We start from the raw sequence: 24,900 nt of genomic DNA, 5'->3' as shown, positions 1-24,900 counted from the left end.
CGAGTCCTATTTACCACTGATCAGTCTAAAGACTCTAAATTGGTTTTGGAGTTTCCTTTGTTTCATAGTCATCGATCCACTTTCGCAAAAGGAACGTACGAAGTGTTAGGTAGATATTTTTTTAATAACAGCGAAAAAGTAATAAAAAATAATATTAATAAAATATTAAATAATAGTAAAAAGTAGATAAATAATAATAATAAAATAATAAATAGTAGTGAAGTATTAAAATACCTTAAATTCTATTTTAGGAAGAACATTTGCTTTTTATCCAATTTAAAAGGGGCGTGGGATAGTATGCATGAATGCATGCTGGAATCTAATAAAGATGAAAAATTTTATTTTTCGACATCATCCACATTACTTATATTAATATAGAAGATATTCCTTCTCATACTAAGGAACCGTAGGCAGTGTACAACATTGTAAAATTGTATTTTTTTCTCTATAGTTTTGTAACTGTTTTGATTCCATTCTGATTCTCAGAATATTGTATGGAAACGTGTATAAAAACCCATGTAAATGCATTGAGATATATACATAGAAATTCAGAGGAAATGCTATTCTGTTATGGTATCAGATAAATCTGACCAACGTCTCTTGATCCATGGAGTTGTCTTCTTCTTCTTCCTCCTCCTCTCTTTCCAATACCTCCACAAATTCTCCTACTATGCCATCCTTCTCTCACATTGTGTCTACCAAATTAAACACAGCAAACTTTCCCATCTGGCAAGTCCAGATCTCTGCATATCTTAAGGGTCAAGACCTTTTTCAATACGTTGATGGCTCCCTTCCACCGCCCTCTGAAGTTCTTCCAAACACTAACCTACCCAATCCAGCATACCTTTCTTGGAAACGAACTGATCAACTTATTCTCAGCATTTTATTTTCCTCCATTTCAGACTCGGTACTTGGTCATGTCCTTTCCTCAAACACCTCTTGTGCTCTCTGGTCATCCCTTTCCTCTCTTCTTGCTTCTCACTCCCAGGCCAAACAATTTCAGGTCCGTTTCCAGCTTGCCAACCTCACCCGTGGTGATCAAAGCATTACTGATTACTTTGGCAAAGTCAGAGCACTTGCCGATATCCTTGCTGCCTCTGGCAAACCTCTACCAAATCCTGAGTTTGTTACCTATCTCCTTTCGGGCCTAGGCTCGGCATATGATGTCTTTGTCACATCCATTACCACTCATACACAGCCCATTTCCTCTCATGAGTTATATCAACTTCTCTTGATTCATGAGAGTAGACTTGCACATGGTGCTTGTGGGTCTCCTCCCCTAGAGCCCTCTGTGAATATCACCACAACTGCTAGATGTAGCAGTCGCACTCAGTCCCGTGGAGGTCGCTCTGGTCTTAATGGACAAGGCCGCTCCAACTATCCAAACAGAGGCAGTCGAAGCTTCTCCCCTGCCACAAGTCTGAGACCAAACTGTCAAGTTTGCCAGAAATCTGGCCATGTAGCTCTTCAATGTCGGCATCGATTTGACCACAACTACCAATATAGAGCTCCAACCTCATTCTCAGCAAATTATACTCAACCCAGTTCTTTTCAAGATACGACTTGGTATCCGGACTCAACTGCTACTCACCACATCACCCATGATTTCAACAATCTCAACCTCAACTCAGAACCTTATTGTGGTAGTGAACAAATCCGAGTAGGGGATGGTTCAGGTCTTTCTATTCAGAATACTGGTGACTCATCTCTAGCTTCTCATTCATCTTCTTTTCTACTTCAAAATCTTCTGCATGTTCCTAACATTACCAAGAATCTTATTTCGGTTTCACAGTTCTGCAAGGATAACTCCTGCTACTTCGAATTTCATGACTCTTGTTTTTTTGTGAAGGACACTTCGACGGGGACGACCCTCCTCACAGGGCCAACCCGTGACGGTCTATACATCTTCCCTCCGACGCCTGCTTCCTGCTCAAACTCCACTCCTTCTGCTCACTTCAGCGCATCCTCCTCTGTGGCTCAATGGCACCGCTGTTTGGGACATCCCCATCACACCACTCTCTCTTGAGTTCTGCACAACACCTGTTTGAACAAACTCCCAAGTATTTCCACCTTCAAATGCACTGAATGTCTGCTAGCTAAGAGTCATCAACTTCCGTTTGAGTCTAGCTCGGCCCAGTCCAATAAACCCTTAGCTCTAGTTTGTGCAGATGTTTAGGGCCCGGCCCACACTGTATCTAGGCTTGGGTACAAGTATTATGTTTCTTTTGTGGATCATTATATTCGGTTTACCTGGTTTTACCCTTTAAAATTAAAATCTGATGTTGCTCAAGTCTTCTCTATTTTTTTACCTTATGTTGAACGTTTGTTTAATTCCAAGCTCATCACCTTTCAAACCAACGGGGGTGGCGAATTTCAATCCCTAACACCTATTTGTCAAAATTTGGGAATTCATTATCAGTTTTCTTGTCCACACACTCATCAACAAAATGGACTTGTGGAAAGAAAACATTGTCACATAGTTGAGACTAGGCTTGCACTCTTAGCTCATGCCACACTTCCTTTCACTTTTTGGACTGATGCTTTTGGAACGGCTGTGTATCTTATTAATTGCCTACCTTCTCCCATCACCAAAAATAAATCTCCATTTTATTATGTTCATCAACGTGATCCTGACTATATGTTTCTCAAAGTTTTTGGTTGTGAGTGCTTTCCCAATTTACGTCCCTATAACTCCCACAAATTAAATTACCGATATACTTTGTGTATTTTTCTGGGCTACTCTTTGGTCCATAAAGGCTACAAATGCCTGGACCAAAAGACCAATCGGCTCTATTTCTCTAGGGACGTCCAGTTTCATGAAGATTCTTTTCCATTCTCTCAGTCCAAACCCACTTCATTCATTCACTCTAATTCTCTCACCTCCTCTTTCCAAATTCCTGTTGTTCTACCACTTATACAATTCAAACCTTCTCTTCTCGGCCCAGGTCCAGGCCCAAACGTTCCTATCTCACCTGACCCAAACCCATCCCCAGCCTCATCTAATTCAAACCCGAGCTCTCTTCTCTCGCCCAACCCTCCCAGTTTTTCCCCAAATCTTTCAATCCCTAATTCCTCTCTCCCTGCGTCTCAACATCAACCTCCGATTCTTATTCCTCCCAGGTCCCCAATCATCACATGAGCTCAAACTCACTCCTCTCGTCCACGTATTCAAACCGATGGCATGATTCCCTTCCCTTCTCAACAATGTTTCACTACTACAATCACTCCCGAAACTCCCACTAGTTTCTCAATTGCTTCTAAGCATTCCGAATGGTGGGATGCCATGGCCAAGGAGTATCAAGCTTTGGTTCAGAACAATACATGGTCTCTTGTGCCTCCTAACCCTACCTCTAATGTACTTGGTTGCAGATGAGTCTACAAAACCAAAGTTCATGCCGACGGCTCTATTGAGAGGAGAAAGACACGTCTCGTAGCTAAAGGCTACCATCAACAACATGGGCTTGATTTCCATGAAACCTTCAGCCCGGTGGTCAAGGCTCCTACCATACGACTCATTCTATCTCTCTTCGTGACTCAAGGATGGCCACTTCGACAGTTGGACATCCAGAATGCCTTCCTGCATGGTACCCTCACTGATCAGGTATACATGCATCAGCCTCAAGGTTTCATCAGTTCTTAGTTTCCTGATTATGTGTGCAAATTGTACAAAACCATTTATGACCTTAAACAGACCCCGAGGGCTTGGTTTGCCCAATTAAGCTCTTGGTTACTTGATTATGGCTTTCGGGCCTCTCAATCTGATGCTTCTCTGTTTGTACTTGCACATGGTGATCTGCGGCTTTATCTCTTAGTCTATGTTGATGATTTTATCATCACTGGGTCTCAATCATCTGCTATTGATACCTTTACACATGACCTAGCCTTGGCTTTCCCTGTGAAAGATCTTGGCCCATTGTCTTACTTTCTCGGTTTGGAAGTCACCAAATTAAACATTGGTTTACTGCTCTCTCAGAGAAAGTATATAAAAGATTTACTTACTAGAAGCAACATGTTACATGCTAAGCCTGTTACCTCACCTATGCCGGCATCACTAAAATTGTCAAAATTTGATGCTCCAAGCTTTGATGATGTTACACTCTTCAGGAGTATTGTTGGTGGGTTACAATACCTATCTTTCACACGGCCAGATATCTGCTATGCAGTCAATAAGGTGTGTCAATTCATGCACACGCCTAAACTGCCTCATTGGGTTGCTGTTAAACGTATATTATGTTATTTGAAGGCTACTATAAATCATGGTCTGTTTTCCTCCTCAAAATCCTCTCTTACTTTGCAAGCATACTCTGATGCGGATTGGGCTGGATACCCAGATGATCGAAAGTCTACTGCTGGCTATTGTGTGTTCATGGGTCACGACCTTGTCTCTTGGAGCTCTAAGAAGCAAAAGACTGTTGCAAGGTCTAGCACAGAGGCTGAATACAAGTCAGTAGCCTCTTCTGCAGCTGAGCTCATCTGGCTCAGCCTCTCTTATATGAACTTAGTATTCCCCTCCCTCGAGCTCCGACGTTATGGTGTGACAACATTGGTGCCACTTACTTGGCAGCCATTCCAGTATTTCATTCACGGACCAAACATATGGATATTGATTTCCATTTCGTTAGAGATCGTGTTGCTACCAAGTCTCTCAATGTATCCTTTATCAGCTCCAAAGAGCAACTTGCGAATGTATTCACTAAGCCTTTGGTTGCTGACAGATTCTTTAGGCTAAGTTCAAGTCTCAAAGTTGTCGATACTCCTTTGGACTCGCAGGGGCGTATTAATATAGAAGATATTCCTTCTCCTACTAAGGAACCGTAGGCAGTATACAGCATTGTAAAATTGTATTTTTTTCTCTATAGTTTGTAACTATTTTGATTCCATTCTGATTCTTAGAATATTGTATGGAAACGTGTATAAAAACCCATGTAAATGCATTGAGATATATACATAGAAATTCAGAGGAAATGCTATTATGTTAACTTAAATGATAAAATTTAATTTGTAAGATTTAAATTAAAATTTTTTTTAAATTAAATTATGTCATATAAGTATTTTACTAAATCTGCTTTACATTACATACTTAGATATATATCACGCAAGACTTTTAATTAAGTTCGAATAACTGATCATAATTCCAACAGCTAGTAATAATTTACATATATGTATCTTCCCAGATCTTGGCACTATATTATATGCAAATTCAAGAGATCAAGCAAGCTGATGGATTAGATCTTGTCTGACCTTCCAACCGCGTTCTCTTTTATTTTATTATTTTATTTTTCTTCAACTCTTGCTAGCTACCGCGTGCTTGTATATCTTCAAAAAGCTTTCTTGATTTCCAAGAAATGATACCATGCCCTCGATGACCTATTTAAGTTGTTTTCTATCTTGCTGAAAGATCATGAAGCTAGCTAGCTCGAAATTGCAAACACGGAACGACAAAGTACTTGAGATTCCGAATTAGTTCTATGCTGTTAAGTTGTGTACCAAGCATTTACTTTTCCTATATATACTTTCTTTGATCAGGCTAGCTGTAGTTAAGATGGCAGGACATTATCCAAATCTCCCCTCTCAGAACTCCGTTTTGGAAAAACCAGCACTAAGTAACGACCCTTTTGCAAACGCTCCGGAGATGGCATATGGTGTTCCCGTGATTAATACCAATACTGTTGTCGGAAATGGCTTTTGTGTCCCTTATGAGGTGGAGTTGACTGTCAAAAAGAAACATCATGGACTCTTTGCTGCACGTTTTGAAGTTGTAGATATTAATGGACACCTTTTATTCCAAGTTGATGGCTCTTGCTCCAACTTCCAGAAAAAGAGAGTCCTGCGTGACCCCATCGGCCATCCTATCCTCACAATGCGCCAAAAGGTTAATCTCTAATCTTTGTATGTGTGTGTGTGTGTGTGTTTGTTTTGTGAGTTCACGTTTACATACGATTGTTACATCCTAGTGGAATTCATATGCATGCATGGAAGCTGACTTCCTAGCATTTTGTAAAATGTAACAAGGTGCTGACACCCCATCACCGATGGATAGTACATAGAGGAGAAAGCTCAGAGCGAGAAGATCTCTTATTCAGCGTGCAGCGTTCTAACCTCATTCCTATGAAAACACAGCTTGATGTCTTCTTGGCAAGTAATATTGATAAACATGTGTGCAATTTCCAGGTTATTGGGTGCTGCTCTTCTCGGTCTTTGAGAGTTTACAGGGGTGATACAGTGATTGCAGAGGTACTAGCAGGATGGGTTCCATTTTTCATATGAATCGTGTCTTTGAAATTTGGTTTTAATTCCCTTCCCTTATCATTTGCAACCGCGAAATAACCCCCTTTTTTATGTGGCTACATATACAGGTAACTCACACCTTCAAACGGGGAAGCTGCCACAGAAGCAAAGAATGCTTCAGAATAAAACTCTATTCTGGTGCGGACGATGCATTCATTGTGGCACTAATTGTGACCCTTAAGGAGAATGCCATGCACATGTATCTTTGAAATTGCATTGTTGGCATCTGTGAACTAAACTGTATTCGGGTATCCTTGTAAATTTGTGTTGTGTGATCTACGTTTGTTAACCACCTTGTTACCTAAAATATCGCTCTCAAGCGTTTGTTTATTTTTTTATATGTTTGAATTGAACTTTTCAAAGCTAGTTTTAGAGGCCGCGCTAGACTTGGTAAAGTGGAAAGAGCTCGTGTTTATAGAGAGCTAAGGGTTTCATCGGTTGTCCACCTTTCAGGATCACAAGCTCTTTTAGAGGCTAAATTTTAACCTCATCAAGGTGACAGTCCTAGCTTGAATCTCAATTTGGTCGTTAGCATTCATCTAGCGGTTTAAAGACGGCAAATAATTTTAAAATTACATATTTCAGCTCTTTAAGATTTTAAATATGGGTAATGAATGGATTTCAATCTTCTTTAAATGTGCTCGATCGCCTACATTTCCATTAGAAAGGGCAGACGGCAACATCTGAAGAATACATGACTTAAACTAAAAGCTTAATTTTTGGGAGAACTATGACTTGTTTCCAAACAAATTGTAGATATTGGTGGAAATGGCAATCGTGCTCGTTACTACCGCCAGGATTACCATTATCGCTGCCATAATCCTATCCCTTGTTGTTGATATACCATGAACATCCCTGAGAACAACAGCACCAGGGAAGATGAAGGCTAGGGAGACTGCAGAGGTTGATCCAAGGAACTGGAAAAAGTACCATATATTGGGGATGGCAATTGCTGCCAGGTAAGAGATGGCTAGCAGAACGAGGGTGAGAGATACAAATCTTTTGTTGTCCTTTGCCAGAAGCGGCTTCTTAGGGAAAAGGAACTCATCTATATTTGCCCTCAATGAGAAGTTCAAAAGAGGAAACACGAACATGACGTGCAGTGCATAGCTCAACCGAACGATGTCATTTAGTAATGAACCAATTGCTGAACCTGAACTTTGATCAAAATTGACTAGTATGTCTGGCATAATTGAGTCCCCGAACAATAAGTACCCAAAAAGGCCAATGGCAAGGTAGATGGCCGCGCAAAGTACGAGTGATATTCGAACTGCCCTGATCATATCAGAAGGCTTGCCCAGCTCAAAGCCAATTGGGTGAACTGCATGCATCCATTAAAAGGCTTTTTTGAGTCAAACTCAGGAAAAAATTACTGCTTACAACAACAAATAAAGCCATGCGCGCACTAATTAATAGCAATGCTCCCTATTCGATCTGTTGATCTTACCGTTGAAATGGAATGTGAAGGCTGTCACAATAACTGGGACAGCGGTGAAAAGGTCAAAGAAGGAGACTTGGTTGTCCAAGTGAGGTAGCAGTCTCGGGCTCTTTGTTTTCCCTTCCGGGAGCGCAATGATTGCCATCACAGAACTTACGCCAACAAACACCACTGCAAGTAGCATCGAAATTGCTGAACTGAACTTCAATGATTCTGGAACCAAAGAAGTTAGTAGAGCAAGAACATGTAAGTGCATCAAAAATAAAAGATTTCCAACCCTAAATGTCTACCCACATAGCCTATGCTGCAAGCATTCAGTTCATTATTAAAAATAAATGTTTCGACTAATGATAATTAACTGCATTGGAAGATCTATATATAGTGGCATCAAGCTAGCAACATATATACTCAAATCATGTGCTTCTGCCTAAAAGTCAAATTAATATTTTTCAATTAACTAACTTGTTGCTAATTGGAATGAATTATGGAGTTCACTGACCTATTCGCCTTAAGAGGACCAACGGAAGCAAGATGAAGCCAACGGTAACAAGCAGAGCAAATTCACGGGAGTTCCACCAATGAATGCCAAAGCATTGTTGCAAAATGCCAAGATGCGTTGCTCGTTCAGGCTGACTGCCACAGAGTACGTCCCCTACAGAATAAAAAAATATATATATACAAATCCTCCTCATGATCATCATGCTTTAAACCTAATTTCTCTTTTATGTTTTGTACAACTTTTTTTATGTAAAAAAAAAAATATTAGATCCCTATATATAAATTATTATCAGATGCTTAGAATCGAAGGGTGCTATAGTAAAACTCAAAACACAGCAACTTCACGAAGTTGTTGCTTGGAAGCGAACACCTCATGAGACTCGGCCTCAAACATCCAAAGACAACATGAATTGCAGAGCCCCCCAAGAAAACTCAGCTCTTCCAACCAATCATTCACCTCAGAATTAACAATCTGGCCCTAACCATAACTTATTTTAAAAAATAAACAAATAACTTGTTGTGGGTTTCCAAGAATCAAGGCTGAATATCTGAGACATCGTTAAAAGTGCTCGACATAAATACCACAGATCAATCTTAAAAGGTAGCGAACACTAGATAGATGGCAATCCAATACTAAATAAAACAAAAACGAGCTTGCTAAATAGAAGTACTGGATGCTCACCGATAATAATCAGGTACATGATCAAACACCCAAGATTAGTAATCATGACACATATTTGGGTGGCCGTCGATCCTGCCTGACCAAAAGACTCCCTCATGACACCGGCATAAGTTCTCGCGTTTCCTGAGTCTGTAAACCTCATTAGAAACTCCACCGAGACATCAGCCAGCAGAGCAATAGCCCCGATCAGCAAAAATGCTGGAATAACACCTAGGACCTTAAGCGTGGCTGGAATGGACATGATACCAGCGCCGATTATGCTCGTTGATACGTTGAACACTGCCCCCGAAAGCGATGCGTGCCTTATCTTGGGCTTGTGCTCTGGTAGGAGTGGCACGTGTATTGCTGCCGGAGACATCTGATCCAGACGATGAGTTTTACTTTTCCCGAGTAGCAAGCTAGCTAGGAAGAGGTTTTTGTTTCTTTTAGGTGGTTGTCTTCTTGTACATGATTTAGGAATTTAATGGCTGTATAAATTAACAAGGCGGCCTTGTGTTTGGTGGTGGTCCAATTTACAAAAATCCCCATTGGAATAGGAGGAATATGATTGGGTTGAAGAAGGTCGGAGAGAGGGTAAGATGGGAATTAAAATTGAAAGAAGTATGATTGCAGTTCTGAATGATAAAGGACGGCTCGGAGTGGCTTGCGATGCGAAGATCCGAGTCATGTTCAGGTACACAGCTATGGAGACGGAAAAAATGTAAGGGGACGCAAAAGTGGGTAATGTGCATTTTGTTTTTATTTTAAATCCAGAATTCAAAGGTTTGGGGGCAGTCCAGTCATATCCAGCTGGCTCTTCCACTATTCCATCATTGTGTTTTTTTTTTTTTTTTTTTTTTATAAAAAAAATGTTAGATTCTGGTTGGCTCCGATAATTTTATTTTATTTTTTACTTAATAATTAAGAAAGTATATTTTAATAATATTATAAATTTTTTTTAAAAATAAATATTTAAGATTATTAAAAAATAAATAAATAAATATTTTTATTCTTTGTCGAGGCTTGTGCTGCATCTTTTCTTTTGCTAAACTCTAATCCATCATTGTTGGTTGTTCCGCGTTCTTTGAATTTCATTTAGGATTTGTTTATTTTCAGAAATGAGATGAGATAAGAAGAATTGAGATTAAAATTAAAAAGTTGAATAAAATATTGTTAGAATATATATTTTAATATTATTTTTATTTTAAAATTTAAAAAAATTAAATTATTTATTTTATTTTATATTAAAAGTTAAAAAAAATTATAATAATTAAATTAAATGAGATGAGATGAAATATTTTTTAAAAATAAACGTGGCCTTATTTTTATTATCAGATTCCAATTCCAACTCGAATTTGACAACAAATCCTGGGTTAGAATCATAATTTACTTCTTCCCTTTTCTTTTTTCAGTGAATTAAATTGTTAGGATGAGAACGGCCCAAACCTTTTAGATGGGCTCATTGGGCTTTGAACTTTAATTCTAGTATTCCAAACCCAACCGAACCCAAGACTACAAAAGCCGAAAGGCACCCCCTTTCTCGTTGCAATCAAACCTGACCTTGACCCCAACATTTTTTCCATTGCATAACTCTCTCCCTCTTTGATCTTTTCTCTCCCAACTCGGGAGAAAAATCTCAGTATTATCAAATGGGGGATCAGATTGCGAGAGCAGAGGAGTTCCAGAAGAAAGCAGAAAAGAAGCTCAACGGCTGGGGTTTGTTCGGTTCCAAATATGAAGACGCCGCCGATCTCTTCGATAAATCTGCCAATTCCTTCAAGCTCGCCAAATCCTGTACAATTTTAACTAATATATCATACAATAATTTTTTCTTCCTCTTTTCCTCTGCTTGTTTACGGGTAAAGAATCGGGGAAAAAATAATAGGAATGGAAAGTTTTGATCCTTGTGACAAATTGGTCGTATTTCAAGTTTACTCCATTAACCCATTAATTTTTTTGGTTGGCGATAGTAATGAACCAATTTTGGACATTAATCATTTATTTTCCTTTATTTTTTGGGAAAATTTTGATTTTTGTATTCTTTTTTTAAAAGTTAAGTTGGGCGAGGGTGCCTTGTTTTGTTCTAATTAGGAATGACACTGTGTTAGGTTTGATGTGCTGTGCCTTTCTGCTTGGTTGGTTCTTAGTGGCAAGCTTGGATATTGATTAGAATTGGGAATATTTGATTGATTGGATTAGGGTGGGCAGATATGGCTTTTGAATGATTTGACAGTTAGATAAATTGGCTTATAGATGTAAATTTTGATGGGATTAAATTTGGAAATGATACTTAAGACTGACTAAATTATAACTTTTTGCGAAGAATTTGGCAAGTGTGATAAAAGATTTCACATTTTGCCCAGTTTTTGTGAAGATGGGTTCAACCTCAATTTAATTGAAGGAAATCAAAATTATTAATTCACGTGGGTTTAATCCAGGGAATGGTTCTTAAACCATTTTTCATGTTAAAAAACTTACTTCCATTATCTATCTTGTTGGCCTCTCACCGATGATCTCAGTTATTCAAAAGATGTTTCCTTTACCTTTTCGTTGAGAAGGATCTCTGATCAATATGGTTCTGTTGGGATATGGGAATCCAAGAATGAAATTGTTCCGTAGAATCCCAAGGGGTTGGGGTTGTCTTAAGTGGTAAGGACTTTAGTCTTGGTGGCATGCTCCCTTCAAGTCTAAGGTTTGAACCAATAATTTCTAGGGGCCATCACATTGTGTGAATTTCCCCTTATAATACCCAAGGTGCACTTGCGGAAAACTCATTGCCAAGGGTCTGTGCACCCCCGGGATTAGTCGGGACTTTGTTCCTGGACATCCGGTGCCAATAAAAAAATGTTCGCTTCGCTAGACTTAATTTTGTCGTCATTGCTGACCCCTTCAAGTATGGTTTTCTCAGGGGATAAGGCTGGTTCAACATATGTGAAATTGGCAAACTGTCATTTGAAGGTAATTACTTTTGGATTTTTGGGATTAAGCACTGTTACTTTAATATTACTTTAGCTGCTATGTGACAATCTCATTCCATTCGCTTGTGCTTTTAGTTGGAAAGCAAACATGAGGCTGCCCAAGCTTATGTCGATGCTGCTCATAGCTATAAGAAAGCATCTGCAAATGGTATGTATGGTTTTGGCTCATAGGCATGATGTTACCTATATAAATGTCACCATGAAAGTATCTAGCCCCTCCTCTAGTTGGGGTCTCTCTCTTAGTCAATTTGAGTTCCCTGGCCTTGTCAAATTCCATGCCATCAGCAATACACCTTGCAGTTCAGAATCAATCATATAGTGAATGAGTCTTGCCATTATTGTTATTATTTTTCTTTTTATAAATGAGTCTTACAATTCAAAAGAACGGAAGAACAAAGATATAGTGGACATAAATATTTGTAAGATAGGTGCTTCAAATTTCAATTACTAAGAAACTGGAGTATTTTCCCTCTATGAGTGTTTATCATACATTGTTACTGCATTTCTACTTAATGTTGGGCTTTATATAGATCGCAGAAATAGTTGCCTGGAAATATATATTGCCTTTTTATCTTTATATCAATGAAATATCTTCTTACTTATAAAAAATAAATAAATTATTTTCTTATTGCAGAGGCCATATCGTGCTTAGAGCAGGCGGTAAATCTGTTTTGTGAAATTGGACGGCTCAGCATGGCTGCGAGATACTTAAAGGTATTTTTTCCTTGGCATTATTAGTGATTTTACCGTTTCCTTGGAGATGCCGATTTAAAATAATTTCTTACTTTTCATGTTATTTTGAAATCTCCCATTTTAGGTTGTATTGCCGTGCAGTTCCTTTTTCATTTCTATCCCCTGTTGAAATAATCTCAAGCCTTCTATAAATGAAAGAAAGAATGATTTTGGAGGGCTCTTGATGACTATGTTTACGTGGAATACCTTTTTGGGACCATTCTAGAGATGAATGTAATAATAAACATAAAATACATTTGTTGAATTTGGGAAATCTTTTCTTTACACAGGAAATTGCAGAATTGTACGAGTCTGAACACAACATTGAGCAGGCTATTGTTTACTTTGAAAAGTCAGCAGACTTCTTCGAAAATGAGGAAGTAACAACTTCTGCCAACCAGTGCAAGCAGAAAGTTGCACAATTTGCTGCTCAACTAGAACAGTAAGCCTAGCAACTCTCCTAAAAATATTTTACTCTTTTTGATGAGTCAAAAAAAATGGTAAGTATTTTACTCTTGGGACGCCATACTGTAATAAGCTTTTGTATGGGATTCTGCTCTATCTCATCCCGCATGTTTGTGTATAGAATTTTGTTGCTGCACGTTGTTTGGTGTGAGGAACAAGAACAGTCAGAGATGGGTTTTTTTTTTTTATGTCAGTCAGTCAGAAATGGCTTATCTGAACATGATCCCAAGGATTTTCACAACCTGATGCACTTTTTAATTTAATTTCAGGAAAATTTATGTATTTTACTCTTGGTTTTGTGCTGCTGGAGTATCTGGAAAAATTATTATCATCTGCAAAGTGAAAACTTCATCATTCATTTCTATGCATGCGGATTTGGAAGGGTTTGGTTGTGTGAATGATCATAAAACTTAACTTGAGATCTGTTAGTTGTCAACCAAATATAGATGATCTTGATGCCACATTGATAAGGCTGCAACTAGTTTGTAATTCTGCTACTATCCTTTCAATGTGTTTAATTTTCTTGTAGTGGTTAGTGGTTTTTGTACAGTTTTTTTTGTTAAGGACTGTAGCTGTAAATGGTTATTATTTATCATCAGATATGTCCTTGTTCACCTACACTTGGTCCTCCCCCCCCCTAAAAACACCTTTTCAATGCCAAGTGACCATGAAAAGAGAAATCTTATTCTGAGACCCTTTCATTTATTATCATTGATGGGGATCTGGATAGTTTGCTTTTGATATTTCTACAGATATCAGAAGTCGATTGAGATTTATGAAGAGATAGCACGACATTCGCTCAATAATAACTTGCTGAAGTATGGAGTTAAAGGACATCTTCTTAATGCTGGCATTTGCCAACTCTGCAAAGGTGACGTTGTAGCCATTACCAATGCATTAGAGCGATACCAGGTCTGAATTTGTCCTTAGTTCATTATCTCAGCATTCAACCTTTTGGTTCAGTGAACTGTACCAAGGCTGCATTTACTTTTGCAGGAATTGGATCCAACTTTTTCTGGAACACGCGAATACAGATTCTTAGCGGTGGGTTATAAACTTTTTATTATATTTATTTTCTACTGTATTCTTTAGGTGCCTTTGTTTGTGTTAACTGCATAGTTTGAATTGTTGACGTTACCTTTTTTATAGTTGACCTTTTTTCTTTCATTCGGGTAACATGCCATTTATAGCAACATATCTACCTTATTTAGATTGTGATATATAATATATTTTTTTATTTAAGTGTGATCTTTGTTTTCTCGAGATAAGAGATTCTTGACAAAGAAGCTTGTATCTTTGTGCCAGGATATTGCTGCTGCAATTGACGAAGAAGACATTGTGAAGTTTACTGATGTTGTCAAAGAATTTGACAGCATGACTCCACTGGTACAACTCCCTTCAGTATTGAATTTATTATTCCATTAGAAACTCTATTAAAGTTCAAAAGTGACTTGTCAAAAAGAAAAAAGCTTGAAAGCTGATTACTTAAAATTGATTTTGTCAGAGTTGATCTGGAATGACGTTTAAATTCGGGATAGATTTTTTGTTGTAAGGTTACCTAGGGAGCAAGGGGGTAAAACACCTCACTTACTATTTGAATTTTTCTCTACGCACTGGGGTGTCTCCAAAATTCCAAATGCAGAAATGAAAACTGTTAAACATGATGTATTGAGAATGGATTGGGTTGACCACTAATGATACAATGTACTTGAGTATTATTATTTTTAATTCAGCAGCTAGAATTAAAATCCATGGATGAAGAGATGCTAAATTATATAAACGAAATAATTGACCTGAGGCACTTTATGGATTTCTACTTCATTTTTGGATTTCTTTTTTGAATTGTGTCTCAATGGTGATTTTAACTTCTGTTCTTGATCTCATCTAAGATAGTAGATCTTTTCTTTCTTTTCTTTTTGTTTTTTGGTTTGCCGTTCATTTGAAGAATTGTTTTATAGCATTTTCCTGACGCTGTTTACCTAAACTACCCTGTAGGACTCTTGGAAGACAACCCTTCTGTTGAGGGTGAAGGAAAAGTTGAAGGCGAAAGAATTGGAAGAAGATGATCTTACCTAAAATTTTATATCTCAAAGTTTGGTTTTCGCATTTGGTCTTGATGATTGCATTGTATTCTGTGATTGTGTACGATTACTTTTCCTTCCTTTACAATGGCTGGATTTTTATTTTAATCCATCCGAGTGTTTATACATAAGTTTGTGATGTGTTTATAATTCGGGTATGGCCTCCCTCGTTGCTCTAGCCTTTTCATTCATACGGTGGGCTTGACATTGGTGTTGATGATTGACATTGTATTGACTGGCTCACAATTTCTGATGGCTGCTTCATATTTTGACTTTCACCGATACACACCTACGCCGGGTTCCTTACGAAATCTCACCGAATCATCAATGCAAAAAATGTTTCAGTATGCCTTCTCTCTCAACAACTCATTCCTTACACGGTTTGAATATAATAATAATGAATAAAGAAAACCTCAGTCGTTTTGAAGTTGTATGTGTAGAATGTCAAATGCTTTTATAGAGTGGGAGGACAACAAATTTATTTTCAAAAAATTAACAATATTTAATATAATCAATTTCTTTTCTCAAACCTTAGGTCCAGCTTGCTTGTGAAATTGAGGATCCTCCTGAACGTAGGCAATAATTCAACATATATAGTTAGTAAGATAACTTATTCATCATTGTTAAGATATATTAGAAATAGCTTTTTTTATAAGTAATAAAACTATATATACATATATATATATATATATCAATAGGATAACTAAGTACATTGGACGTATACAAAAAAACACATAGCTCATATAAAAGAGCCCTTAATGATCCAAAAAGCTCATGAAACCTATCCAAAATACACCAAGCTCGAATTGGAATGTAACACACCTCCCCAACACCAGCCCCATGTTTTCGTAAAACTAATCCTCTACCCGAACATTCACTACAAGAACGTCTTCACAATGCCCTCCCTTTAATCTTCCCTTGACTTGAGTTACTTCCCTTAGCATCGTAGTTTATTACCCATGAAAGACGTTTTAACTTCCTGTTTTTCTTAAAATTTGATTTGGCTTCAAGCGCGTGGCTCGCCTCAATTATAGTGAGCAGTGCTTTAAATTGGTCTTTATATTCTCCATGTTCTCCATATGAAATCCCTAGGATTTGCTAAAACCCGTTAACTTTATTCAGAACTCAATCTGATAGTGAACCCACTATATCATTTATTAGAGGAAGAGAAACCAAGGGAACGACATTATCCCCAGCAACCACAGTACCCAACTGCACTCCCGACTCTAAACCTTCCCCCACACGAGGCACCAATGACAAACTGATAATTTCCTTCCCGCTATATGGTTGCTTGACAGCTATATGGCTGTTGTTCATTGTTTATGTCACCATTACAGGTTCCTCCCCTCCATCAACATTGCTTGTGTTAGCTCCACCCCCAGACGATCATTGGCGTGCCACTTTGTCTGACCCTACTTCTCCCTCAGGAAAAAGAACAGGTAGGGGTAGCACTACCTTCTGTTACCCCGTTTGCATCTTCTAAAAGAGGCTCAACTGTTTCTTCCAAAGTACTTGAGACCCTGGAGGGACCATCGTCTTCAACTAAAAATGAACCCTACATAGAAGTACCAACCCTATCTGCAACTGGTGACTAAGGCCATATAGCTCTCTCAGGAGGCATAATGACACTAGCATGAACAAAAATGCCAGCGTCCAACGACCTTATCTGTGACAGCGTTGAAACGCCCTTTGCTAGCAAACTTGTGGCCTTCAAACCCAAAGGATTTAGCTCTCGCCCTCCCTTATCCATTCTCGACTCACCACAAAAACCTACGACTAGGTCCAATCCTTTATCTACTTTAATCATCAAATCTCTCACATATTCCATAACTCCCTTCAATTGAGCTTTGACATCCCACAAGACCCCATCCACCTCTCTCAATGTCACCTGACGGCTTTTTTTTCCTACAAATGCCTTACCTTTCCTTCTACCACTGAGCTGATCTCGGCTGGATTATCCGCCAGTGACCTCAACACCGCAACATAAGAAGCACCTTTGACTAAGGAAGGCCTTCCCATTATTTTTCCAACAACAAACTCCCCACTTCGAGTAGTGGCTTTGGACTCAGTAACACTTCGAATGGACATCAGAAAACCTTTCCATCTAATGCCATTTGCACCCTCCGGAATCACCAACAAACATTTCCTCATTCCATTCCGGAATTCTGAGAGTTGCATAAAGCTGCCACTTGCGTTAACATTATGTTGAATGATAAAAACTACATTACCCATCCTTAGCTCTCCGAAGAAACCTTCATGATAGTTAAGTTCTAAACAATCCTCAATCCCCTAGCCACCCACGAAGCTGTCATCCCCCCTAAACATATGAACTTAACTATCTTTTTGCTGCGTTCAAAAATACGAAAACTATTTCCTCCCTTTCTCATAAAAACGAAAATTTTTTATTCCACTTTCAACCACCTCTCGCCTTCCAATTGAGACGAATCCACATTGCGCGTCGACATCGTCAAATCCCACTACAAATCTGTGCCCACTGCTCCCTACTGCTCCTGCTTCATCCTCTTAAGGTAAAAAGTAGATTTGTGCCCATTGCAAACATAGACATAGGTCACAGAACCCCTACTGTGTTAACAAAAAGAATAGAAGAAAAACTCAGGTCATAGGTCGCAGGTCATAGGCAAAGGCTCAGGTCGACCTCAAAAGAACCATGTGTGTGCTGACTAAATGCAACTCAAAAATCCCGGTCGCCGAAGGGTCCTCAAAAGAGTCGTTGGAGCCCATCGACCTTGTCTGGGCCGGTGGTGAGAAGTCACTCGCCGGTGGTCGAGGGTGCGATGTCGAAGGGCTCCGAGAAAGATAGAGAGAGAAGTCTTGTGAAAAATCCAGGTTGCCGGAGCTGGGACCTACACCGGAGTCAGGACCTACGCCAAACGGCCCTCAACGAGGTCGCCGGAGTCTGTCGACCTTGTCTGGGCTGGTGGTGAGGAGTCACTCACCGGTGGTCGACATTGTCTTCGAGAATGGCAGAGAGAAAAATTGCAGGGGAAAAAAAATCGGGTCGTCAGTGCCAAGACCTACGCCAGACGACCCTCAACGAAGTCGCTGAAGTCCCTTGATCTTGTTTGTGCCAGTGGTGAGGGGTCACTTGCCGATCTAAGGAGGTTGCACGATGGTGGTTGTTCTTCTCTCTCTGTAGGGTTTTCTCTCGCATGTTGGCAGCTAGGATTCTTCTCTCTCTGTAGATTCTTCGATAAATATCTTATAAATAATAAAATCTACATTTTTTTGTCTGATAAATTTTTTGGGACATACAATGAAAATTGAGATGCTGAATAGCACTATTTTAAAATAATTAATATTAAGATAAATTATGCAAAAATAAAATTCGAATTTATATTTTAACAACTTCTAGATGTAATAATTAATTTATAAACTCCCATCTCTGTATAAGGTTGGGAAAATTAACTTCACCAATTCAGCACGCGAAATTTTGTACGCGTTTGCAACTTACGGCATGAAGTTGAAATACTCTCTACGCGTGGACGAGAACATGGGATTTTGATCCCTTGCTCATTGACACAAGCTATTTAAGGGCACTTTGGATTAGTTAAAATTAAAAATATTTTTTAAGAATATAAGAAAATTTTAACTTTTAACTATTACATTAATAGAATTATCTACATTAAAATAATTATTTTTTCATTATATAATAATAAAATAATATAAGATAAATTTAGTTTTAGTTATTCACATCAAATCTTCATATTAGATTATACATTTATTCATTATATAATAATAAATAACTAATAATTTTATAAATATTTAATTTTTTTAATTATTAATTTAATTTTTTTTATTATATTTTACTATTTTACTTATTATATATTAATTAATAATTATATTCTTATTTTAATATATTAATTGTTGTAAAATATGTAATAAAAAGAAAGAGAGATAAAAATAATTAATAAAATATTTAAAAAAATTTTGAAAGTCACTGTTTTTGTGAGGCCATCCTCGTCAGGCCACTGTATTAGAAGTATATTTTACTTAAGTCAGGCCATCCTCGTCTACCCTCTTTGGCATGTTACCTCTTCGAACCTTCGAATTTGTAGCTTCTCGTTCTAGCAACCATTCCCGCTTTAGCAAATTGTATTTTGCTGAACCCATAGAAGCAGCCCAGCAACAATAATTTTCACCGAGTATAATAATTTGTGAGTCATTGATCAGAGTCTCAGAAATGAAACTCGTTTCAATGAAAGCTTCTTCAAGTCCCTCAAGTTTCCCTATTATGCCATAGGTACGTGTTATTACTCTTGTTCACTAGCTTTTAGATCTTCTCTTATTTCTTTGGTTTTTTTTTTTTTTTTTTGGGGGGGGGGAGGGAGAGAGAGAGAGAGAGTTTCTTTCTTTGGGTATAAATTCACTAGCAAGTTTTGGTTGAAATATGGAATATAAATTTTTTGAAATCTTTTCTCGTTATTCTTGCGAAAACTCTGCTTGAAAAGATTGTTCTTTTAGGTTCAGTTTCCAGGTTTTGAAGAATTGTATGTAAAAATTCTGTATTGTGATCCGCAAGAAGAACTGAGCAATTATTTCGAATTTTTTATATTAGAATATTGAAAGTATTGTGCTTTTATGTCGAATTTTCCAGTTTGAGTATACATAGTTTTCATCTGCGTAAGGTTTTATAGGTCGAACTTCAGTCTTTGTTTGTGATTATTGTTCGTTGGACAGCTTCTTTGGCTTATAGATTCTACAATTACGGACTTGCATTGGTTTTTGGATAGATTCCTTGCTTCCCCACTTTTAAAACAATATTCTTGAAATGCAAGGACAAATTCCTAAAATGTTTATTGTGAGATTTAAAACTTAGGAGGAAACATCGAAAGCCAACATATAGGGCTCTCTTTTGTGTCCTTTCGTGTCCTCGTATACGGTGAAGGGTCAACAAGGCTTGATCAGCGTTTTGATTGAGAATGGTTTTAACTGATAAAGGCTCTCAGAGGGAAGAAATTGAGGAGTCTAGTCGTGCTAAAGGGAAGGGTGAGATCCCTCTGCACGCATCAACGTCTCAAAGGACACTACTAACCAATGAGGAAGATGAGATTTCACGCTCTGTGACTACTTCAAGTGATCACCGATTTCGAGAACACCTCAGTGGGGTTTTTGCTCAGAAAATCGATTGGGATTCACTCATGGAAATGAGCAAAGAATGGATTAGAAACCCAATGAACATGGCTCTGTTTGCGTGGATCACCTGCATTGCTGTTTCAGGTGTGATTCTATTCCTCGTTATGACTGGAATGTTAAACAATGTTCTTCCCAAGAAGTCCCAGAGGGATGCGTGGTTTGAAGTAAACAATCAAATTCTTAATGCACTGTTTACCCTTATGTGTTTGTACCAACATCCCAAACGGTTTTATCACCTTGCACTTCTATGCAGACGGAAACCAAAAGATATTTCTAAATTAAGAAAGATTTACTGCAAGAATGGAACCTACAAGCCTCATGAATGGGCACACATGATGGTTGTTATTGTTCTGCTCCATGTAAATTGTTTTGCTCAATACGCACTTTGTGGTCTAAACTTGGGATACAGGAGATCTCAACGACCAGCCATTGGTGTTGGAGTATCTATATCTGTTGCAGTTGCAGCACCTGCAATTGCTGGCTTATACTCTATTATGAGTCCCCTTGGAAGGGATTATAAAATTCATATGAAATGTGGAGAAGTAATTAATACTGAGGATTAAGAGTAACAAAAAGCAATTGTTTCTGTCATCTAGCCCCAACTATCCATAAGCACAAGGGAGACAGATTGTAGAGGATGTAGGCACACAAAGTTAGAGCTGTAGAACGTTAGTCGAAGTTTGTTAAAATGGAGTCAGAATACTCACTATAGACCAGTAAAAGGTAATGGCTTGTAGAGAACCAATATTTACGTTCTATCGATGTTAAGAAACAGGCTCTTGTGGAGAACCAATAATTAAAAACGTCTCTACCATTTGTATTAAGGGTTTCATGCTATAACGTTTAGTTTCGAATGTTTAGCTCTAGATATTTTGATAACTTGGGAAATGAAAATTGAGTGCTGTACGCGCGTACGTACAGCACTTGAGATTTTGGTAACTTAAGAAAGATATGTTATAATATAATCTAGCCGGATTTGTCAAGGGCCAATACCAATTAAATGTTGAGGCAAATGCAAAATTAGGGAGAAAGAAACATCATTTAGGCAAAGAACCAAAGTGGGCGAGTCCATCTGCTAAACGTGACAGATATCAGATGATAACAGTGAAGACTCAAATGTTATGTCCTCCCAAAGCTCAAAAATTGGCAAGCAGGCTGAGATTTATTCGATTGGCAATAATATATACATGGTAGGGCTTGCTGTTTCCTATTTGTTTGGTGCTCATGAAAGTGAAATGTTAATTTCTCGTACACGTCATTGTCATGGCCAAAACTTTCAAGCTGTCAAAAGGTATGTGCAGTGATGTATATACGACAGTGCACATCACTCGGAGCCATTTGTTTTAACTGACTGAATAATGTCACCATTCTGGCCTAAACGAAAATGCATAAATTCAAGGCCTCTATAGACTCATAGGGCATGGATTTTGGCTGGTTGTGAGAACCAGGCTGCAATAAATTAAGGGCTGCTACCAAAAGATTTATTAAAACAGTGGGATTGTTCTTGTTCTTTCCCAAGTAGAACAACAAAACCATTGTAATGGAAGGAAGGAGGTTTTTTTCCCCTCTTTTTGGACGGTGTAATGGTGTATACTGTAATTATGGGAAAATTATACCGAGTTTCCTCCAGGGGGCGACGTTGGACAACAAGGGCACCAAAATATGGCCCACTTATTCAAATCAAAATTTAAACCCATTACTTTGGAAGGACCGGCAAATTCACTCGTGAGACACGTGCCCGCCTTATTTTTCTTTTCCCTTATTATTCCTCTTTCGCCAATCGCTATTGCTTTGCATTATTAGAAGTGGCCTTTTCAGGTATCCAGCTGCAACCCATGATCTGGTCACACATGTACAAGTTCGACAACATCCATCCCCTGCAATTGCATGGTAATAAGAGATTATATTATGGAGCCAAGATCGTGAGTGTGATATCTCATATTATAAGAATAAGATTAGGTGGTATATAAGATCTCATATTATTTAAAAACGAGAAGTTCTTATTTTTTATAAGATTTTAATAAAACTCTAATTATATCATTAATTTTAATTATAAGTTTTTGCTCTCTAGACAATACGGGGAAGGCGGGACAGAAGCACAAGAGCTAGGCAGACCTTGTCCCATATTATTGCATGCGTGTCACTGGGGAAGAGAACCACAGTTACACATGGACATTGTCATGAGTTGCTGGATACCGTATGTTGGCGTGATACTACGTTTGATCAGCAGTACGTACGGTGTCTGAATGTCTGTATATAATCGATTTCTACGTACGTTTACTACTCAATGTTCATTTCTGTGAGTTTTGGAAACGAATCTTAAACATGAAATTTTACTTCAAAATCATTATATATAGACTGTTTCAAGGAAAATGACAACTAAGGATAAATTAATATCTCAATAATTTTTTAAGTCGGTCAATAATTTCGGCTAAATCAGTTTTGGCTTCCGAAACATCTTCATCCACGAGACTATGACAGGGTTGGCTTCGTCTGTTGGAAGTTGGAACACGAATTTTCAGCTTATCAACTTTAACAATTGTTTCTTTAGATCATGGCATCGAGCATGAATACTAGCTATAGCATACAAGTTGGAACCTACATTCTCACGTACGATAAATAAGATGGTCAGTATACAGTCTAGCATTAATGCCATTGCAGGGTGTTTGACGAGAGACTTGTTTTTTTTTCCAGTACTGCATTATAGATGTTTAAATTTTACGTGGAGTACCGAGTCAGCACTTTGGGCCCCTAATTTTGATGATAAATTATATTTACAATATTAGTACGTAAGTTGTGTATTTTCTTTATAAAAAATGATAAATTTAAGATTTACTTGTCGTATTAAGCATGTCTTTCTTGGTTAGGAAACAAAAAAACAAAAAAGAAAAGTATCCTTAATAATAGAAAATTTGGGGATAGCGCCATCGAATAACAAGCGAATAGCGTAATGATTTTTAACCTTTTAGCATAAAATTATAAGATAATGATAGACTTATTACTTGTTATCATTTATTTACTATTTTATAGTGTATTTAAAATTTTTATTTTTTTTAAGTATTTTTTAAACATTTTTAATTATTAAAAAACTTAAAAAAATTATACAACTTTATTAATAATAAAATTTTAAAAAATTAAAAAAATGGTAAATAAATGCTTCGATAAGCTATCATGAATAATTCATTATCCTAACTTATTTAGTGGGGTCAAAGAGAGTTGGCTTGACACGGTCCACCATAACTACTCCCCCTCGTATCTCCTTCGCATGCTACAAATAGATGCTCCTTTCATATCCACCGATCCAGTAACAATCCGCCACGTCATCGGGTTGTTTACTTTGCCAATTACGATAGCTTTCACTTTTCTTTTCTTTTCTTTTCTTTTTTTTCCTTCGCTAAACTGCCCTTATCTATCGATTGGAATGACGAAACGGCCCAGAATTCGATCACCCGATTCAGCTTGCTGTCTGTAACATAACCGAATGAAAACGGCTGCAGACAATCTTAATGCCCTTCCCTTCCCCTATATAATGAATGATAAGAACTTAGTACCACGCCTCAGCCCATCTATCGCATAACCCCCTGCTCTCTCTCCAGCCCTTTCTGTTTCCTCCTTTCCTCATCTAAAACTTGAGACTCACCGCCCTAGCTAGGCTTAGGCTAGAACTGGCTAACTCTCAGGAAACTCTGGAGGAAACTGATTCCAGTAATCGAAGGGTGGTTCTCGCCCTCTATGAGGCCCTGAGCTCGCACGACGTGGCCACGGTGCACCAGATCGTCGCCCCCGACCTGGAGTGGTGGTTTCATGGTCCGCCTTCTCACCAGTTCTTGATGCGCCTTCTGACCGGTACTGCCCCCGCTTCTGCCACATCTTTCCGATTTGTGCCTCAGTCCATTACTTCCTTCGGGCCCACCGTCCTCGTCGAGGGCTGCGACCACGCCCGCTCTATTTCCTGGGTTCACGCCTGCACCGTCACTGATGGGATAATCACTCAGGTCAGGGAGTACTTCAATACATCCCTCACCGTCACGCGCCTCAGTAACTCCAACTCATCTTCAACGCTGTCGGATTTCTCTTCTACGCCGTCATCCTCATCAACGATTGAGATAACGCCTCTCCATTGCCCGTCCCTTTGGGAGAGCAGCGTCTCCAGCCAGGTCGGAAAGTCGGTGCCGGGTCTGGTCCTGGCGATATAGTACTATTTTCTCCCTATATTCGTCCGATCAGCTGCAGTCGTTACTATTATTAAAAGTAAATAAAAGTGCACAGGTGTCAGCCCCTGATTGAGTGAATCACTTATGGGCTGAGCTGGATTGCCGTAAAAGATCGAGTCGGAGAGATGTAAGCTCCTTATTAAGGTCGTGTATGGGTGTGGGTTTGCTTGTTTGGCTGGCATCCTAATTTGTATGTTTGCGTGCCTGTCTGTCTGTCTGTCTGTCTGTTGTCTGGTTGTCGTGTTTAGTATCGCGGTGGTGTTGTGTTGATCGTGTGTGAGGGACATGGAAACCATGACGGTGGAATATTCGTATTGGTCATATACCGATGCATCTTATGTAATCTCGTGTTTTGGTTGTGCAATAAAGATATATGCTCGTGATTGTGATA

General features: G+C 38.4%; 5 protein-coding genes across 5 annotated transcripts; 4 read left to right on the top strand and 1 right to left on the bottom strand.

The window, feature by feature from the left end:
* The first annotated feature begins 5,424 nt into the window (after window positions 1-5,424).
* LOC121234644 (protein LURP-one-related 14-like) lies at window positions 5,425-6,342 on the top strand. The gene is made up of 2 exons (XM_041130674.1): window positions 5,425-5,872; window positions 6,013-6,342. The coding sequence occupies exons 1-2, from the start codon at window positions 5,543-5,545 to the stop codon at window positions 6,265-6,267; spliced, it is 585 nt and encodes a 194-aa protein (XP_040986608.1). The 5' UTR covers window positions 5,425-5,542; the 3' UTR covers window positions 6,268-6,342.
* A 550-nt stretch (window positions 6,343-6,892) lies between these two features.
* On the bottom strand, window positions 6,893-9,367 carry LOC121234641 (amino acid transporter AVT6C). Its single transcript, XM_041130661.1, has 4 exons — window positions 8,907-9,367; window positions 8,226-8,378; window positions 7,736-7,939; window positions 6,893-7,609 (listed from the first exon to the last, which is right to left on the bottom strand). The coding sequence occupies exons 1-4, from the start codon at window positions 9,262-9,264 to the stop codon at window positions 7,017-7,019; spliced, it is 1,308 nt and encodes a 435-aa protein (XP_040986595.1). The 5' UTR covers window positions 9,265-9,367; the 3' UTR covers window positions 6,893-7,016.
* Window positions 9,368-10,419: 1,052 nt separating this feature from the next.
* On the top strand, window positions 10,420-15,272 carry LOC121233934 (alpha-soluble NSF attachment protein 2-like). Its single transcript, XM_041129711.1, has 9 exons — window positions 10,420-10,679; window positions 11,794-11,843; window positions 11,939-12,011; window positions 12,498-12,577; window positions 12,886-13,037; window positions 13,813-13,972; window positions 14,057-14,104; window positions 14,366-14,446; window positions 15,056-15,272. Exons 1-9 carry the CDS (start codon window positions 10,535-10,537, stop codon window positions 15,134-15,136), a joined length of 870 nt encoding a protein of 289 aa, XP_040985645.1. The 5' UTR covers window positions 10,420-10,534; the 3' UTR covers window positions 15,137-15,272.
* A 3,876-nt stretch (window positions 15,273-19,148) lies between these two features.
* LOC121242717 lies at window positions 19,149-20,830 on the top strand. Its single transcript, XM_041140659.1, has 3 exons — window positions 19,149-19,402; window positions 19,979-20,379; window positions 20,705-20,830. Exons 2-3 carry the CDS (start codon window positions 20,082-20,084, stop codon window positions 20,791-20,793), a joined length of 387 nt encoding a protein of 128 aa, XP_040996593.1. The 5' UTR covers window positions 19,149-19,402; window positions 19,979-20,081; the 3' UTR covers window positions 20,794-20,830.
* Window positions 20,831-23,921: 3,091 nt separating this feature from the next.
* On the top strand, window positions 23,922-24,900 carry LOC121248545 (wound-induced protein 1-like; the record flags this gene model as incomplete). The annotated part of the gene is made up of 1 exon (XM_041147030.1): window positions 23,922-24,900. A coding segment is annotated over one exon (570 nt), but the record flags the coding sequence as incomplete, so codon positions are not given.

The sequence above is a fragment of the Juglans microcarpa x Juglans regia genome, chromosome 1D, assembly GCF_004785595.1.
Source record: "Juglans microcarpa x Juglans regia isolate MS1-56 chromosome 1D, Jm3101_v1.0, whole genome shotgun sequence".
In the NCBI taxonomy this organism is placed as follows: domain Eukaryota; kingdom Viridiplantae; phylum Streptophyta; class Magnoliopsida; order Fagales; family Juglandaceae; genus Juglans; species Juglans microcarpa x Juglans regia.
The sequence above is the reverse complement of the archived record's forward strand: the minus strand, read 5'-3'. Positions and strand labels throughout refer to the sequence as shown.

Bases quoted from the DNA above. Each gene is read 5' to 3' on its own strand.
- LOC121234641 (XM_041130661.1), bottom strand. From the start codon at position 9,264: ATGTCTCCGGCAGCAATACACGTGCCACTCCTACCAGAGCACAAGCCC. The intron at 8,379-8,906 runs GTGAGCATCCAG...TTTATTCTGTAG, and splicing joins CATGTACCTGATTATTATCG to GGGACGTACTCTGTGGCAGT. The intron at 7,940-8,225 runs GTCAGTGAACTC...CTTTGGTTCCAG, and splicing joins GGTCCTCTTAAGGCGAATAG to AATCATTGAAGTTCAGTTCA.
- LOC121234644 (XM_041130674.1), top strand. From the start codon at position 5,543: ATGGCAGGACATTATCCAAATCTCCCCTCTCAGAACTCCGTTTTGGAA. The intron at 5,873-6,012 runs GTTAATCTCTAA...AAATGTAACAAG, and splicing joins TCCTCACAATGCGCCAAAAG to GTGCTGACACCCCATCACCG.
- LOC121233934 (XM_041129711.1), top strand. From the start codon at position 10,535: ATGGGGGATCAGATTGCGAGAGCAGAGGAGTTCCAGAAGAAAGCAGAA. The intron at 10,680-11,793 runs GTACAATTTTAA...TGGTTTTCTCAG, and splicing joins CTTCAAGCTCGCCAAATCCT to GGGATAAGGCTGGTTCAACA. The intron at 12,578-12,885 runs GTATTTTTTCCT...TTCTTTACACAG, and splicing joins TGGCTGCGAGATACTTAAAG to GAAATTGCAGAATTGTACGA.
- LOC121242717 (XM_041140659.1), top strand. From the start codon at position 20,082: ATGGTTTTAACTGATAAAGGCTCTCAGAGGGAAGAAATTGAGGAGTCT. The intron at 20,380-20,704 runs GTGTGATTCTAT...CTTGGGATACAG, and splicing joins CACCTGCATTGCTGTTTCAG to GAGATCTCAACGACCAGCCA.